The 19,447-nt window shown below is 35.6% G+C and overlaps 1 protein-coding gene across 10 annotated transcripts in view; it reads left to right on the top strand.

Annotated features, from left to right (window-relative positions):
- OXR1 (oxidation resistance 1) overlaps positions 1-19,447 on the top strand; it is a 440,707-nt gene that overhangs the window by 384,321 nt on the left and 36,939 nt on the right. For all 10 annotated transcript variants that reach the window (XM_055546450.1, XM_055546449.1, XM_055546451.1 and 7 more), the window contains 4 exons: positions 1,447-1,631; positions 4,763-5,520; positions 12,562-12,730; positions 17,184-17,346. In XM_055546450.1, the coding sequence (XP_055402425.1) occupies positions 1,447-1,631; positions 4,763-5,520; positions 12,562-12,730; positions 17,184-17,346 (1,275 nt within the window). The remainder of the gene's footprint in view (positions 1-1,446; positions 1,632-4,762; positions 5,521-12,561; positions 12,731-17,183; positions 17,347-19,447) is intronic.

The raw sequence follows: 19,447 nt of genomic DNA, 5'->3' as shown, positions 1-19,447 counted from the left end.
GTTATCCTTAGCATAATTTAATTGTTCTCAAGATTAAGTGCTAAGTCACTTCAGTCGTGTCTGACTCTGTGACCCCCTGTTAACTGTAACCCACCAGGCTCCTCTTTCCATGGGAAGGGGGGGCCTTAAATCTGAAATGACCACAGCCTGATGTTAACCTCATAAATCCATCCTATAATTGTAGGAGGGTTTTTTTTTTTCCCTTGGCTGAATTTTGCTTGTTGTTCTGATTGAGCTTGAGTAGTTTAGAAGAAAATTCATATTATGATCAGGGTCAGAGCAGGCATTACTAATTGGCCAGATGAGAAGATCCCACCTACTAATACTGAATCACTTTATGCAGAAATCAAAGAAACTGTAAATCAACAGTACTTCAGAAATAAATAAATGGATAAATAGTATGGGATTAAAGAATTTTTGGTACTTGAGTTGGAGTGATTAATGTTTGTAACTCAAATGTGGAGAGAGTATAGTATAAAGCATTGGACTTTTTGGATTTTGGATCTTAGTCCTACCACTTATTAGTTAGCTGTGTTGTTGATTATTTATAACAAATTGCCTAGCCTCTCTCAAATTTAATTTTCTTGCCTCTATTCTCATTTCAGTACTATAATTATGCAGAGGAAATCGAAAAAATATATATAAAGCATGGTACATACAAAGCATTCAGTAAATATTAGCTAATATTAGTGGGATCAGCTTCTTATGTACTTCAACTTGCTCATTTGTAAGATTAGAGGGTTGGATTCTTTATATTTGTATTGCTATTTATATAAATATATTTAAAATGTCATAGCTTTTCATGATTAAAGTAGATGCCATATGCCTTAGAAGTCATAGAAGTCATCTAATCTATCCTATGTTACAGATGAAGAAACAGCCCAGAGGCTGTGCTTGCTCAAGGCCACATAACTAGGCTAGCAGAGTTAAGTAAAGTTGAGACTTATTTTTAAAGATACTTTAAACAAATTATACTATTTTCATTTTATAGTGGATTGGGTTATAGGCACATTATTTATTAAACTTGCATTGTCTGCATGAAACTATTTGATACCTTTGGTGAGGGAACAACACAAGAAGTTGTGTGCAAATTAATGTGAAACAAGGCTCATGCCTTTAGAGGACTGTAAAGTCCTCCATACATTACTGCAATTATCTTGCTGATGTAACTCAACAGTTTACTGAGGCTGCAGATTTTAATTCCTGACTTGACTGATTGACGGTGAATAATATTCTTTGTACTTTGCCCTGCTAACAAGGAGAATTTACTGGGAAAATTTAGGTATTATTAAAAACATTTTCATGAGAATGCCATAGTGCTTGAGTGTACTACTTTTGTGTAAGGTAGGTGGCTTAACATGAGAAAAAAATCAGTAAAAATATCTAAAATAATTTTTTGAAATGTAAACTTTGAAGATTAAATATTATTTTCTTTTTTCATCTTAGGGCACAGTCAGTGGTGTATTGCTAGTTACACCAAATAATATAATGTTTGATCCACATAAAACTGACCCATTGGTTCAAGAGAATGGCTGTGAGGAATATGGCATCATGTGTCCAATGGAAGAGGTGATGTCAGCGGCAATGTACAAAGAAATTTTGGATAGCAAAATAAAGGAATCCTTACCCATGTAAGAGTGATATTTATACTCCTTTGCAGTTTTATTTCATCTAGTTAGTTGACCTTGGTCTAATAACTCTTAAGTATCTTTTAGTAGTTTTATTATGGATGATTTTCATTTTATCAGTAATGAAACATAGTATTGAAAAGATTATTCTTTATGCACTGGAATAGTTAGGAATTGTTTTAATTGATATTGGCATATTTGATCAGAGAACCTGATATTTAAAAATAACCTGTAGTATTCATTTAATTCAGTGTTTACCAACCCTTTTTCTTCAGATACAGAATTCATAATTCTGTTATTTTTATTAGTAATTTAAAGTAATATAAGTAATCAAGGATACCTTTCAAATTTTCCTTAGAAGAGCCTGGAGAGTTGAGTGTGGGATTTGGGAGAGGTCATGAGCAAAGACCTGACATTAATAAAACTAGAGCAGCTTTGTCTTTTATTTACTGATTTATATGTTTGCATCCTTCTCTCTCAGGAAAGTATAAAATATAGGGGGAGAAGACCCACAGATTGCACAAGTGTAAAGTTAACCTTGGAATGTACTGGTTATGGATTTTGTGTGTTTCAGGTAACAGGTGTGAGGTTACAGGTCAGCACAGCCTGTGAAAGTAATGACAGAGAGAAAAGGGAAGAATAATAAATAAAAGAAGAAAATAAAAGATAGGTATACAAAGAAAGGAATAGGAAAGTACAAAGGAAGAAAATTGAAATAGAAAAGAGCTTCCCTGCTGCTGCTGCTAAGTCACTCAGTCGTGTCCATCCCTGGGATTCTCCAGACAAGAACACTGGAGTGGGTTGCCATTTCCTTCTCCAATGCATGAAAGTGAAAAGTGAAAGTGAAGTCGCTCAGTTGTGTCCGACTCTTAGCAACCCCATGGACTGCAGCCTACTAGGGTCCTCTGCCCATGGGATTTTCCAGGCAAGAGTACTGGAGTGGGGTGCCATTGCCTTCTCCGAAGAGCTTCCCTATTTCTATTTCTTCATAATTTATCATTCCTTTGTCAACAGTTTAAAAACTGTCTTCACTTTAACTGATACTGAGATTTCTGTCCCTGTAATAACCTACAAAGTTGATAATGATTGTTTTAAAATTAACCTTTGTGAGACAGAACTACTTACAAAAGAGACTTACAAAAGAGAGAAAGTTATTTTTGTTTCTGAGGCAGACTGCATAAATTGTTAGAATACCTAAGGTAGAATAAAATCATTTATTTAAGAATGTCCATTATACCGGCCACCCCAATAGATAACTGTTTTGGCTTGGTAAACTCATCTTTAGAGGTGCAGATTATTCCTAAGATTGCCTCTACTATTAGTTATTTAATATATCATCATCTAAAATCAGTCTGAGCAAATAAAGATTACCGTGGCAGGTAGAGAGGTGAGACAAAGGTGAAGGAGTGAAGGATTAGATTAAAAGAGAATCAAGATTATAGCTATGTCAGTCATGAGTGAGATCATTTTCTCTTGCCCTGATTTTCCATTTGTGTTAGTATACTTTGGGATTTTATTGAGTATTATGTGGTATGGTCCATAACTATTCTACACAGATGCTGTGGAACTCTTCCTCTTGTAAATCACTTTTTTTTTTTTATCATTTAGAATATCACCTGGAAAGACCATCTATTTGATCCAAACATTTTTTTAAAAATTACTCCAAAAAGACATTTCTTTAAATCCTGCCTTATGAATTGATTAAAAACAAATATCTGGCAACAGATCAGATAAATGAGTCCTGTGGTTTTGCAGAATAATGTTATATGTGGTAAAAATGAGGTGTATAAGATTTTATTGGTTTTCTTCTGTCTTTTACTGGGAAGTTGATTTCAAAGGTATTGTTCAGGAATAATAGCAGCATGACTGACATTAAAAAAAAGTTACAACACTTATCTAAATCTGTGTCCTGTTGGATTTACTTAATTTTATCTCTTACCTAAGGCTCTTCTACAGATAGTGTCTCAAACCTTTTTGCTGAGTTCCAGGACTCTTGCCTGGAAAATCCCATGGATGGAGCAGCATGACATGCATGCTGCAGTCCCTGGGGTTACAAAGAGCCCCACTTCACTTTCTTTCAGGACCCTTATGTGCAGTTTTAGTCGATCACCAGTAGATGACACTGTTACATATTTAATAGCACAGACTAGATGCTTGGATTTCTTAAGGTGAATCAATCATTGCAAGGAAAGTAGAGCTAGGAATTGGACTTCAACTAATTGATACTTTTTTAAAAAGTATCAATTATAAAAATATCAAATACTAGAATAAGAGGAAAAGAGTTACCCAACTTTACCATCCAGAGGTCACCAATAAATTTTGTGTCAACTTACTTCCCAGTCTTTTCTATTCTCAAACTTGCATAAATATTCTTTTCCCACTAAAAACTCATGTAGTTTCCGTTTACTCGTTTTTAGCCATCATTTTAAATTGTTGATTTGTATATCATGCTGTAGTGTTTGTACGGCCTCCATGCAGAACTTACACTACCTAACCTTTGAACATTAGTGCTTGTATATTACAAATGGCATTAAACATGGAAATCTAGAAGTAACGATGAATCATTCAGCTAGCTAATATCTAACCTGTTAGCTGAACAAGTTCTCTTAGAATTGTTAAGAGTTGTCACTGGAACCATGAAGAATTCCTCTAAGTACTTTTGCCTTGATTCTGTTCAGGTTGATTTTTAGCTTTGCATTTGAGTCATTTATTTTAGTTTAATTTCTGTTTAAATCTATATAAGCACTATGTGTGTGTACATAGTATCAGTCAATGTGCTTTATTAAAACATTTAAAATTTTAATCAAAACTTTATTTAAGCCTATTTTTCATATTTCATCAGTGAGTAAATTTTAGTTTAGAATTACAGCTTCACCCAAAAGTTGTGTCTTCAACTTCTCTTCAGGTAGATCAGTTCAGTAAATCTAACATTGATATTTCCCATATCTTAAGTAGTTGATGCAGAAACTTAATTACTTGTTCTATATGAATCAGTTTTTTAGTATGCTATTAAGAGATGTATGCTTTGTCCTTTTAGAAAAGCCTTTTTAGTGATATTAATTCAGTGTTAAGTTTGTGGAAAATAAAATTCTATAATTTAAAAAATAATAACTTTAAATTTTGTTTACTGACAGAGAGATAGATCAGTTATCAGGAAGGGACTTCTGCCATTTAAAGAAAGTGACAAGAAGTAATACTGATGAACTAGACTCAAGAGTCCGTGATGCAGCTAATGACAGTGCCAGCACTGCTCCTAGGAGCACTGAGGAGTCTCTTTCTGAAGATGTGTTCACAGAATCAGAACTCTCTCCTGTTCGGGAGGAGCTTATTTCTTTGGATGAGCTACAACACGATAAATCATCTGGTGCGTCATCAGAATCTGTGCAGACCATCACTCAGAGCGGAGTAGAGTGTTTGACGGTCATATCAGAGGCTGCTAGTACTCCTGATCACTTAAAATCTGGTTCTGGACATACTGCCAATGAAGTTGGGACTCTTTCTCTTAAAACTGGTTTAAATAATCTTGAAATGCCCACTAAGGAAGGAGATCAGGCTGCAGATAATCTTCTAAAAATATCAGGTCTTAAAGAACAAACCACAGGTATAAAAAAAGATAACCAGGATTTTCCTCTTGATGAGAATTCACTACATCAAGAAGAAGTTGAAAAAGAAAGTATGCCTTGTGGGGAAGCAATAGAATTAAAACAAAAGCAAGTTGTCGACAAAGGAAAACAAGGAAGGGAACAAAATCAGGACTCAGAGACTGAGGTAGAAGAGCTACGGAAACTCTGGAAATCCCATTCCATGCAACAAACTAAACAGCAAAGGGAGACTATTCAACAGGTGTCACAAAGAGAAATTAAGCATAAAATAGCAACAGCCGACATAGAAGGTAAGTGTTGAGGAATATATTAAGTTAGTTTGTCTTACTGTGTATTGTCTCTCTCTTTGCTCACTGACTCAAAAGCTGCTGTATCTTAGGCCACTCTGAAGGATAATCTAGTGGCCCTTGACTGATGTTTCTCTGGGACAAGTACATAGTGTCTGGTTTCTACAGTCTTATCTCACAGTGGATTATACACATATTGAGCATCTTTTTCACCATATTTAAACATTCCTGATTCACTGCATTCTGTCTTTAAACAATTTATTTCTTGAAAATGCACAGAAGTCTATAATACCTAATGATTTCTCCCCCCCCCTTTTTTTTTTCATTTAGTTCTTGGTATGTTACATCATTAGAATACTATTTAAAATTGTGTAGTGTATTAGTTGCTCAGTCATGTCTGACCCTTTGCAACCCCATGGACTGTAGCCCACCAAGCTCCTCTGTCCATGGAATTTTCCAGGTGAGAATACTGGAGTGGGTAGACATTCCCTTCTCCAGAGGATCTACCCAACCCAGGGATCGAACCTAGGTCTCCTGCTTTGCAGGCAGATTCTTTACAATCTGAGCCACCAGGGTAACCCCTTAAAATTGTATATCAGATCAGATCAGACCAGTCACTCAGTCGTGTCCGACTCTTTGCGACCCCATGAATCGCAGCACGCCAGGCCTCCCTGTCCATCACCAACTCCCGGAGTTCACTCAGACTCAACGTCCATCGAGTCAGTGATGCCATCCAGCCATCTCATCCTCTGTTGTCCCCTTCTCCTGCCCCCAATCCCTCCCAGCATCAGGGTCTTTTCCAATGAGTCAACTCTTCGCATGAGGTGGCCAAAGTACTGGAGTTTCAGCTTTAGCATCATTTCCTCCAAAGAAATCCCAGGGCTGATCTCCTTCAGAATGGACTGGTTGGATCTCCTTGCAGTCCAAGGGACTCTCAAGAGTCTTCTCCAACACCACAGTTCAAAAGCATCAATTCTTCGGCGCTAAGCCTTCTTCACAGTCCCAACTCGCACATCCATACATGACCACAGGAAAAACCATAGCCTTGACTAGAGGGACCTTTGTTGGCAAAGTAATGTCTCTGCTTTTGAATATGCTATCTAGGTTGGTCATAACTTTTCTTCCAAGGAGTAAGCGTCTTTTAATTTCATGTCTGCAGTCACCATCTGTAGTGATTTTGGAGCCCAGAAAAATAAAGTCTGACACTGTTTCCCCATCTATTTCCCATGAAGTGGTGGGACCGGATGCCATGATCTTCGTTTTCTGAATGTTGAGCTTTAAGCCAACTTTTTCACTCTCCACTTTCACTTTCATCAAGAGGCTTTTGAGTTCCTCTTCACTTTCTGCCATAAGGGTGGTGTCATGTGCATATCTGAGGTGATTGATATTTCTCCCGGCAGTCTTGATTCAAGCTTGTGTTTCTTCCAGTCCAGCATTTCTCATGATGTACTCTGCATATAAGTTAAATAAACAGGGTGACAATATACAGCCTTGACGAACTCCTTTTCCTATTTGGAACCAGTCTGTTGTTTCATGTCCAGTTCTAACTGTTGCTTCCTGACCTGCATACAGATTTCTCAAGAGGCAGATCAGGTGGTCTGGTATTCCCATCTCTTTCAGAATTTTCCACAGTTGATTGTGATCCACACAGTCAAAGGCTTTGGCATAGTCAATAAAGCACAAATAGATGCTTTTCTGGAACTCTCTTGCTTTTTCTATGATCCAGAGGATGTTGGCAATTTGATCTCTGGTTCCTCTGCCTTTTCTAAAACCAGCTTGAACATCAGGAAGTTCACGGTTCACATATTGCTGAAGCCTGGCTTGGAGAATTTTGAGCATTACTTTACTAGCGTGTGAGATGAGTGTAATTGTGCAGTAGTTTGAGCATTCTTTAGCATTGCCTTTCTTTGGGATTGGAATGAAAACTGACTTTTCCAGTCCTGTGGCCACTGCTGAGTTTTCCAAATGTGCTGGCATATTGAGTGCAACACTTTCACAGCATCATCTTTCAGGATTTGGAATAGTTCAACTGGAATTCCATCACCTCCACTAGCTTTGTTCATAGTGATGCTTTCTAAGGCCCACTTGACTTCACATTCCAGGATGTCTGGCTCTAGGTCAGTGATCACACCATTGTGATTATCTGGGTCATGAAGATCTTTTTTGTACAGTTCTTCTGTGTATTCTTGCCATCTCTTCTTAATATCTTCTGCTTCTGTTAGATCCATACCATTTCTGTCCTTTATCGAGCCCATCTTTGCATGGAATGTTCCCTTGGTATCTCTGATTTTCTTGAAGAGATCCCTAGTCTTTCCCATTCTGTTGTTTTCCTCTATTTCTTTGCATTGATCGCTGAAGAAGGCTTTCTTATCTCGTCTTGCTATTCTTTGGAACTCTGCATTCAGATGTTTATATCTTTCCTTTGCTCCTTTGCTTTTTCCTTCTCTTCTTTTCACAGCTATTTGTAAGGCCTCCCCAGACAGCCATTTTGCTTTTTTGCATTTCTTTTCTATGGGAATGGTCTTGATCCCTGTCTCCTGGTACAGTGTCATGAACCTCATTCCATAGGTCATCAGGCACTCTATCTATCAGATCTAGGCCCTTAAATCTATTTCTCACTTCCACTGTATAATCATAAGTAATTTGATTTAGGTCATACCTGAATGGTCTAGTGGTTTTCCCTACTTTGTTCAATTTAAGTCTGAATTTGACAATAAGAAGTAATTGCAATTTGTAATTGCCAAAGTTATATAATCCCTTCATTTTTTAAAAGTGTAATTAAACATAAAATCTGTTTCTGAAATTCTTCCGGGTATCCACAGGTTCCATCATTGTCTGGGTGTTTTTCTTTAAAATGCAGTACTAAAGAGACTTCCCTGGCTGTCCACTGGTTAAGACTGTGCTTCCAGTGCAGGGGGCCCAAGTTCAATCCCTGGTCAGGAAACTAAGATCCCAGATGCCATGCGTTGTGGCCATAAATGAATTAAACATTTTTAATTTAAAATAAAAGGCAGAACTGAGATAAATTAAATACCATTTTCTCTTTCAATTTTGTATTTTCATACTGTTTACTTTTGAAAATTATAGTAATAGCTTTTATTTCTACTACACAATGATTCTGCTTTGTACATTATGTTAAAAGTGGTATAACTCAAGTATCTTAGCTAACATTTCTCATATTCTGTTGGAGTATTGATTTCAGATTAATCTAATTTACGTATTTCTGTTTTATAATTAAAATTTTAATTGTTCAGTTCAGTCGCTCAATTGTGTCCGACTCTTTGCGACCTCATGAATCGTAGCATGCCAGGCCTCCCTTTCCATCACCATCTCCCGGAGTTCACTCAAACTCATGTCCATTGAGTAGGTGATGGCATCCAGCCATCTCATCCTCTGTCGTCCACTTTTCCTCCTGCCCCCAATCCCTCCCAGCATCAGAGTCTTTTCCAATGAGTCAACTCTTCGCATGAGGTGGCCAAGGTACTGGAGTTTCAGCTTTAGCATCATTCCTTCCAAAGAAATCCCAGGGCTGATCTCCTTCAGAATGGACTGGTTGGATCTCCTTGCAGTCCAAGGGACTCTCAAGAGTCTTCTCCAACACCACAGTTCAAAAGCATCAATTCTTTGGCACTCAGCTTTCTTCACAGTCCAACTCTCACATCCATACATGACCACAGGAAAAACCATAGCCTTGACTAGACGGACCTTTGTTGGCAAAGTAATGTCTCTGCTTTTCAATATGCTATCTAGATTGGTCATAACTTTTCTTCCAAGGAGTAAGCGTCTTTTAATTTCATGGCTGGAGTCCCCCCAAAATAAAGTCTGACACTGTTTCCACTGTTTCCCCATCTATTTCCCATCAAGTGATGGGACCAGATGCCATGATCTTCGTTTTCTGAATGTTGAGCTTTAAGCCAACTTTTTCACTCTCCTCTTTCACTTTCATCAAGAGGCTTTTGAGTTCCTCTTCACTTTCTGCCATAAGGGTTGTGTCATCTGCATATCTGAGGTTACTGATATTTCTCCCGGCAGTCTTGATTCCGGCTTGTGCTTCTTCCAGTCCAGCGTTTCTCATGATGTACTCTGCATATAAGTCAAATAAACAGGGTGACAATATACAGCCTTGACGTACTCCTTTTCCTATTTGGAACCAGTCTGTCGTTCCATGTCCAGTTCTGACTGTTGCTTCCTGACCTGCATAATTGTTAAAATATGCATAAAATAAGATTTACGAGTTTAACCATTTTTAATGTAAAATATAGGAGCTTTAGGCATATTCACATTATTGTACAACCATCACCACCGTCCATTTCCAGAACTTTTTCATCTTCCTGAGCTGAAACTCTGCTTATTAAATGATAGCTTCCATTCTCCCTTCCTTACAGTCCTTGGCAAGCACCATTCTATATTTTCCCTTTTGTGTGTGGCTTATATCCGTTGGCATAATGCCTTCAAGTTTCATCTATGTTGTGGTGTGTCAGCATTTTCTTTCTATATAAAGCTGAATAATGTTCCATTGTACACAGCACATTTCCTTTATATGTTCATTTGTTGATGGACATTTGAGTTGTTTACACCTTTTGGCTGTTGTGAATAATAATGCTGCTATGAACCTTAGTGTACAAATAATTTGTTTGATTTCCTTCTTTCATTTTTTTTTTGGTTATATACCGGAAGTAGATTTGCTGGATTGTATGGTAATTCTGTGTTTACTTTTTTGATGAACCACTGATCTGTTTTCCACAGTGGCTATACCATTTTATTGTCTCACCAGCAACACACTAGGGTTTGATTCAGTTTTTCAAAACGGAATTTTCTTTGCATTTAGATATACTGAATTTCAGAGAAGGCAATAGCAACCCACTCCAGTACTCTTGCCCGGAAAATCCCATGGACAGAGGAGCCTGGTAGGCTGCAGTCCATGGGTCGCTAAGAGTCGGATATGACTAAGCGACTTCACTTTTACTTTTCACTTTCATGCATTGGAGAAGGAAATGGCAACCCACTCCAGTGTTCTTGCCTGGAGAATCCCGGGGACGGGGGAGCCTGGTGGACTTCCGTCTATGGGGTCTCACAGAGTCGGACACGACTGAAGTGACTTAGCATAGCATACTGAATTTAGATATACTGATATATACTGTATATAATTTACATATACTGAAGACCTAAGGATTATATTCAATAGATGTTAAGTAATTACATTCTATAAAAGCTTGAATATTTTTTCATTATTCAGAGTTAATGTTCATTAAAGAACTTGTGACAAATATGTTGCTTTTTAGAAAATTTATAAACAATTACCTGGAATTCATCACCTGGATTTGATCCTTGTTAATATTTGATGTATTTATCTTTGCTCTTTAGTGCGTATGTGTATCTACATACACACATTTACATATACACACATATACAATATTGATATAATTTGTATATATCTTTATATGTGTATAGTTTTCATATAAAATTAGGATTACATGTAGTATAGTTTCTTGCTTTTTTCACTTCATATTTTATGTCATGAACATTTTCCTGTGTCATACAGTTGACCCTTAAACAACTCAAGGGTTAAGGGGTGACACATACTCTTTCCCACATTCAAAATTTTATGTTTAACTTTACAATCTGCCCTCCATATCTGTGGTTCTGCATACATGGATTCAACCAACCATGTATAGTAGTATTAAAGTATGTATTATTTGAAGATCTACATATAAGTGGACCTGGGCAGTTCAACCCCGTGTTGTTCAAGGGTCAACTTGAACCTGTATAGTTCTTTCATGGTTTTTAATGGCCCTGTAATTTAGCTATTTCTGTATTTATCAAGACATTCACTTGTTATTAACAATTCATATTATTAAGATTGATGTTGTAACGAATGCTGGCATAGATATCTTTATTTGATATGTTTGTGTTTGGTTGTCTTATGTTCTGAAATCTTTGAAAATGATAAATGTTGCATTCTGGTTGACCCAGTAATATAGTAGACTGCTTGTATTTTATTGCGTTTGTTTGGGTGCAGGGTTTAATTGGGTTTTCCTTTTATGACATTACTAAAAGGAGAAAGTTTGGTAGATATGTTTAGATAGGTGTTCCTGGATTGCTGGTATTTGGTTTCTTCTTTTTTGTATGTACATATGGAGGGAGGACAAGAAAATTAGTTTTAAGTAGCTAATTTTAAGGAACTTGAGATTCTATATAGGGAGGTATTCAAAGTTTCTGATCTTTTATCATAAAACTATATAATATAAATATATAATGTAATATAATTGTGAGAAGAATAGTAAAAGTTCATTCTTTTAACCTGATGCAAATGCTGGGGCTCAGATAGATTATGTATCTTGCACAGTGTTACACAGAAAAAAGCCATGACTGGTATCCAGATCTCCTGACTATAGCAAAGTGCTTTTTCTTCCATAGTATGCCTCCTTCGTAAGCTAATGTCTAGTTTCCTGAATTGATCCATATTGTCAGACCTTCAGTGTGTCATATGTCAGCATCTCTGGTTGGAAGGGTTAGAGATAATTCAGGCTTAATAAACTAAACAGATGGCTGAATCTAGCATATTGTTTTTGTCACACCTTCATATGTATGTAAAAGCCTCAGAAACTTTTTTACTGAATTTTTTCTGTAACAACCGTATTACAGTAAAACTTTGAAAATTCTGCAAACTTATTTAGATATTGTTCTAGAAAGATGATAGAGAGTGTGCAGAATATTGTATATGTATGTGTATGAATAATTACTTTAGTGTGGTTGTTAGAAAAATTTAACCAGAATTTCTGGATCTTCCACATTTTTTCCTAATACCCTTAGATACAATATCAGTTCATAACTTGGGTGTTAGTTTATTAGTCTTGCTATACTTGTCACTTTTGATGGAAAAATATACACGCTACTTAAGAGAATTCACCTTTCAGTAAATTAACGTTTTATTCTGTAATTATTTGTCAAAAGTTTAGAGATAAACATTACTTAGTCTGAATTGTTTTAAATTATTCAAACATGGTGTATGAGAATTGAATAAACACTCTATCTCAATTCTAGGTTCTGCACTTTTAAAAGAAAAGAGAAGGCATCGATTGCATAAGTTCTTATGTCTCAGAGTCAGAAAACCTATGAGGAAAACATTTGTATCTCAAGCAAGTGCAACAATGCAGCAGTATGCACAGAGAGATAAGAAACATGAATATTGGTTTGCTGTGCCACAAGAAAGGTAAAACAATAACAACAAAATCTGGAAAACATTGAGATTCCTTGAGTTGAAATTATTTTATATAACAGTTCACACCAGTAGCAAAGTACTGAAATAGTTTATGATTAAAACCTGACATTAAATCTGTTCAAAATCAATTAGCTCCTCTTTTATACTCTTTAATTTACCCCACTTTTAATTTTAGTCCCCTTTGTGGTTTAATGCAAAAAATATGAAGATATACCTCGTGTTACTAGTAAACAGTCATAGTTAAAATGTTTTAGATCAAGAAGGTTCATTAAAATATTAACTGGTACAGCTCCACCTCAAGGCAGGAAATGATACAATTTCTTTTTTTTTTTACTTTGTATTTTGTTAACTGAGATAGCCAGTTATCACTGTTGTGATAGTTTCAGGTGAACAGCAAAGGGACTCAGCCATACATATGCCTGTATCCGTTCTTCCCCAGACTCCCCTCCCATTCAGGATGCCACATAACATTGAGCAGAGTTCCATGTACTATACAGAAGGTCTGTGTTGGTTATCCATTTTAAATATAGCAGTGTGTACATGTCCATCCCAAACTCCCTAACTGTATATAATTTCTCTTTTAAAAATTTCATCAAATCCTTTCTATTATAAATGCTTGCTGTATACATAGCACTAAATTAGCTACTAAAAGGATCTGGTCTTCAAATTATTTTTTATACTCACTGCACAGTGAAATTTCTCATATTATGATTGATCAATATTTGTAAAGGATGTCTGTTATCACTGTATTGTAAATACTGACATTTTAAGTTCACTGTATCATAAATAATGACATTCTAAGTTAAAACTTACATTTATCTATTAAATATATCCAGTGGGATTTAGATAATGGAACAGTTTGCCCTCTATGGTTAGATTATACATTTAAACACTACTTGAATGTGCTCTTCTAAAACAGTTAAAATTTGCATCACTACTTTTCTCTTTGAATTTATATTTCAATTATACTTCCTCATAGAATCTTATTATAAAGTAGTATATTTTTATTCCTTTTTACATTTTTTGCAACAAATTGCATATATTTACACATTTATCTGGGGCTTCCCAGGTGGTGCTAGTGTTAAAGAACCCACCTGCCAATGCAGGAGACATGAGACGCCGATTCGATACCTTGGTCAGAAGATCCCCTGGAGAAGGGCATGGCAACCCACTCCAGGATTCTCGCCTGGAGAATCCCCATGGACAGAGGAGCCTGGCAGGCTACAGTGCATACGGTCACAAAGAGTCAGACATGACTAAAGCGACTGAACATGCATGCACTGTGTGTACTGACATTGCACATACTAAAAATTTTCTGACTATTCTCAGAAGAGTAAAGGATCTAAGGCTCCCTACTTGCTAACACGTTGGCCTGCCTCCGTTTAGTGAGTGCTGGCAGAAGAGTCACAGCAGCAGCAGTCACAGCTCTAGCACTTGTATGAGTTCTTTGAGCTTCACTTCCCACACTTGGGTGTGAAGAAGGCCAAGTGACAGCTGCATGTGCCATGGGTTATGTTAAAGAAGAGGAACCATAAGTTTAGGGAACCTAAAATTTCTATAATGTACAGTAAGCATGGTTTCCCTTTGATCCAGAGTAAGATACTAATGGGCTTTCCTAGTGGCTCAGTGGTAAAGAATCAATCCATCTGCCAGGCAGGAGACACGTGTTCAATCCCTGGGTCAGAAAGATCCCCTTGAGAAGGAAACCGCAGCTCACTTCAGTATTCTTGCCTGGGAAATCCCATGGACAGAGGAGCCTGGTGGGCTACAGTCCATAGGTTCACAGAAGAGTCAGACACAACGTAGCAACTAAACTTCCACCACAAGATACTGAATATTTCTACCTTCTAAAACCATGCTATGCTTTGTTTTCTGTGCAAACATAAATGAAAAGGTAGTGCTGAACACAGGTACACAGTGCCTCTGCCCCTAAAACATGCAGAAATCCAAGAGAAAATTGTCTTTCAACACCTACATTATTCCAAATATTAATTAAACCTGGAATAACATTTTATCATTAAAATTATTACTAATGAACAGTTGATCAAAGCAACATGAATTATAATTTATCATACATAGCTATTACACATAAAATGTAAAATACAGGAAATGTCTTAATAAAATAGTTAGGGCTTTCCCCCAATTAGTTTATGTATCCATTGATGAATATTGTTCATTGAAATGATAAGACTCAGTGACTCAGTTCTGCCCCCTCCCTTTTTTCTTTTTCTATAAGTACTAAAAAGCTTTGTTCATAAAAATGTCTATGAAACTGAGAAGTTTTATTATAATGTCAGTCAGTTCTTTAAACGTGTTTCTGTTTATATTCTAAAATTAATCATCTTTCATCAAAATTATTTTTAGTAACCATCATTTGAATAGCTTCATTCAGTTTTGTGGAAATTAGTGAATTAGAAACCACCTGATATGCAAAAGGACTTATTACCCAGTTTTTAAAATCTTTCCCTGTCTCAATACCAACTTTGGGCAACCTGGAAGTTTTTTTACTGGAAGTTTTTTGACTATAAAGACAGGTACCATTGTAAAATTCTGGATGAGTGAGGATGGTACTTTAGTGAAAGCAGAGAAGAAACAATCTGTAAGATATCTTAACCACGCTGTTCTCAAGAAGATGAGTAGGAGTGAAGATTACCATATGGAAACAGAAGAGAAAGAGATTGATTCCCTTAGATCTATCTTAAATGTCTGTATACCTCTTGGAAAGGCTTTATATGTTCCTCTGAAGACTTACTTTCAAGAATAGAATAATAAAATTCTTTTCTCTCCCGCCTCACCTAAATATACAGTACAATCTGTGCGTTCAACAAAATGTGATTAGAATAATTTAAAAATATGCTGTGATTTGCATAATTCATGAGTACATGAAAGGCAAAGAGCCAGATACTCTGATCTGCCAGTGATACCAAGATGATGACAATGAAATATTCAACCCTATTATATCTTAGGATTATAACATATTATATTTATAATTATATATATAATATATATATAATCCTATAATTATAACCCTATTATAACATAAGGATTTATTTTTCTCCTTAGTGTTGGCTTTGTTTTAATTTTTGCATGGAATTTTCCATTTTAATATTGACCTTGCACCTTCGCTAATGTTCATTAAAAATTAGTTTTATTAGAATTTTGAACTTTATTTTAGGATTTTATGAAAAAAATTGCTTCATAGAGACATTATCTGAAAGATGATGCTTAACACCTTTTTAAAGCATTAGTTGCCAGATAACAAATGACACTATTAAAAATTTATTTTATTGCAAACAATGTCCAGGACAGTGATTATTGATTGCTATATGTTAGTAGAGAGGTTTTTTTTAATATAAATTTATTTATTTTAATTGGAGGCTAATTACTTTACAGTATTGCATTGGTTTTGCCATACATCAACATGAATCTGCCACGGATGTACACGTGTTCCCCATCCTGAACCCCTACTCCCAATTCCCTCCCCATACCATCCCTCTGGGTCATCCCAGTGCACAAGCCCCGAGCATCCTGTATCATGCATCGAACCTGGACTGGTGATTCATTTCACATATGATATTATACATGTTTCAGTGCCATTCTCCCAAATCATCCCACCCTCGCCCTCTCCCACAGAGTCCAAAAGACTGTTCTATACATCTGTGTCTCTTTTGCTGTCTCGCATACTGGGTTATCGTTACCATCTTTCTAAATTCCATATATATGTGTTAGTATACTGTATTGGTGTCTTTCTTTCTGGCTTCCTTCACTCTGTATAATAGGCTCCAGTTTCATCCACCTCATTAGAACTGGTTTAAATGTATTCTTTTTAATGGCTGAGTAAAGTAGAGAGTTTTATAATCACTTTTCAGTTATCCATACCAATTAAAGCCAACAAAGCATAGATGTTTGAAATGCACATCTGACCCTTCAGATAATTTTTATTTCAGGGATTTAGGCTTTAGTAAACAAAACTGAAAGAAGGAACATAAAAGTTAAAAATATTAAATTTCTGTTAACCTGGGAAAAACCTGTATAGTGGTCAGGTTTCAAAATAGGTAATTAGAGTAAGTTGTTAGTTGTATTTCAGATAATTAGATCATTGTGTGATTGAGGTTAAAATGGTGAGTTCGGTTTTCCTTCCCATTGTCAAGTTTCCTTCATGAAAAGAAATGTTGCCATGAACAGCATCTGAGCTAGTCAAAACCAGGCTGAAGAAAATCCTAATGTAGTTAGGAGCTTGACAGAACACAGCCCCAAAAGTTTAAGTTAATGTCTTCCTGGTAGTCGGCTTTGTTTTATTTTTAAATAAAGAATAGTGTATGTAATATTTTGTATATTTTAAGTCTTCAAGTTTTGTGAAGCTGTTTAACAAAAATAATTTTTAAATTCTTGCTAACAACTCAGAATAGCAGATGTATTAATTCATAATCACTCATTCTAACAGGACAGACCACTTGTATGCCTTCTTCATTCAGTGGAGTCCAGAAACATATGCAGAAGATACTGGTGAATATACCAAAGAACCTGGATTTATAGTAGTAAAAAAGATTGAAGAATCTGAAACATATGAGGATTCTACTAATGAAGCAGCAGCTAGAGAATGGGAGGTAAGGGGGAAAATGTGAAGCTTTCATTTATCTTTTTTCTTTGTATGAATATATAGTTTTAGAGTTGGCAAAGTTCAAGTGATCTTTAAGTGAGTAATATTTTAAAGGTTCACTGTCCCTGTATGTATGTGTTTATTGAATAAATCTGATTAGTAACTTTGGTTTATTCCTTTTTGTCATTTCCCTTTTGCTTTAAAATGCTAGAGAAGCAGCCTATCATCAGTAAAATGCCTTTTATTGAATGAACTTTAGGAATAATCACTGTTATACTAATTTTCATAAAACATTTATTGCAGATCTAATTCACTTTAATATTATCTCCTGCATGAAGGAGGCATAGCAGTTATTTAACACATTCATGCAAATTAGCACTCCTTCTAAGCTCATATCCAAGCATTATCTTGACATGAGTTTAGCAATATGCAAAGAAAATAAGCTGATGCTAATTTTACAAAGTAATGAAAGTTTTATGCTCTTCTCAAATATACTGAGCTTGTATAAATGGTCAAATTGACACTAAACAACTTTTTTTAACCCCTCTTAGATCTATCTTTTAAAATTGTGTATTATGATTTTACATGCTTTGTCATGTGGGATTGATAGAGTGACGTATCTGGTCTTTCTTTTGCTATGGTTCCCTGGATTCACCTCTTCATGCATTAGAAAATACAGAGCAGATGCTAAAATGTGATAATAAACTGAATCAAATTTTGTTATCCATCTGGTGTTGTTTGTGATTGCTTGTGTGATGAATGTGGTGTATATGTACTTACCATGTATAATGATTAAAGGTATACATGGCATGTCTTTTGTTTAAAATGCACACCTGATTTTGTATGTGCCTCAGTCCGTTCCGTGTAGTATATTCAGCATCAGTTTCTGTTGTGACTACTATATAATGGAGGAATCTCCCTACCAGCTTTCACAATAGCCATGAACTGGAAACAACCTGAATGCCTGTCTGCAGGTTATTGGATAAAAAAAAATTTGGAATATTTATAAAATTCCAAATAATGAAGCAACAAAAAGGTTCTGTTGATACAACAATATGGATGAGTCTCCCAGAATAAAAGAAGCCAAGCCAGACATGAAAGGACTATATATTATATAATTCCATTTACATAAAATTCAAAAGGGCAAAACTAGTCAAAAGTCTACCAGACTACCTGTTTCTGGGAGTTTAGGGGTTGTCTAGGCTCAGGAGGGAACTTTATAGAGTACTGGAGGTGGTCTGTATTTTATTCTGGGTGATGATTTACTTGGGTGTTGGCATATGCAAAACAATTCCTGTGTATTTACAGTTTAGATTTAGAAAACTTAAAATAGCCCAGGTGATCAAGGATGTAAACCTATACTAAAGCAGTAACAAACAAAGGTAGAATGAAAAGGGATAAAATAAAGTGTTTTAAAAGGTATTACCTCGCTAATAAAACAGGATATAGTGACAGATGATGGTGAAATACTAATTTGGGTGGCAAGGTAGATGGCAGTATTTTCAGTCAAGTCAGAGAATTGACAGTTTTCTCTCTCTTGAGATTGAAACACTTAATTTTGGAAATAATAGACTTTAGTACTAATTTTTTGAGTATTAACTTTTTATTTAAAAGGGACCATCTTAATTCTTATGGACAACTCTGCAGATTATAATTTCTAAAGAAAAAGAGTTTTCTCACCTGTTTTCAACTAGAATTGATTCAAATAAAAAGATGATAAAAAATTGATAAAAAATTAAATTTTAGAAACTTTCTGCTGTGTTTTCTAGAAACATTTTGCTGCACTGTCTAATAGAGTAGCCACTAGTGACATGTGGCTATTGAATACTTGAAATGTGGCTAATGCCACTAAGGAACTGAATTTTTAATTGTTTAATTTTGATTAAACAAAAATCAATACTTGATTCAGTATTGGATGACTTTTAGATATGTTTTGAACAACTTAGATATATGAATTATTTTAAGCTATAAATTTCATAAAATCTCAATATGATCTCATAAGATCAGGTATTTCCTGTGAAAATCTGGTATCTGCATTGAGATGTAGTTAAATATGCTAATTCCTATAAATACAATAGCCCCTCACTGCTTGCACACAGCTGTTGAGC

Source organism: Bubalus kerabau, chromosome 14 (genome assembly GCF_029407905.1).
Source record: "Bubalus kerabau isolate K-KA32 ecotype Philippines breed swamp buffalo chromosome 14, PCC_UOA_SB_1v2, whole genome shotgun sequence".
NCBI lineage: Eukaryota > Metazoa > Chordata > Mammalia > Artiodactyla > Bovidae > Bubalus > Bubalus kerabau.
This window is presented reverse-complemented; position numbering and strand designations above follow the sequence as displayed.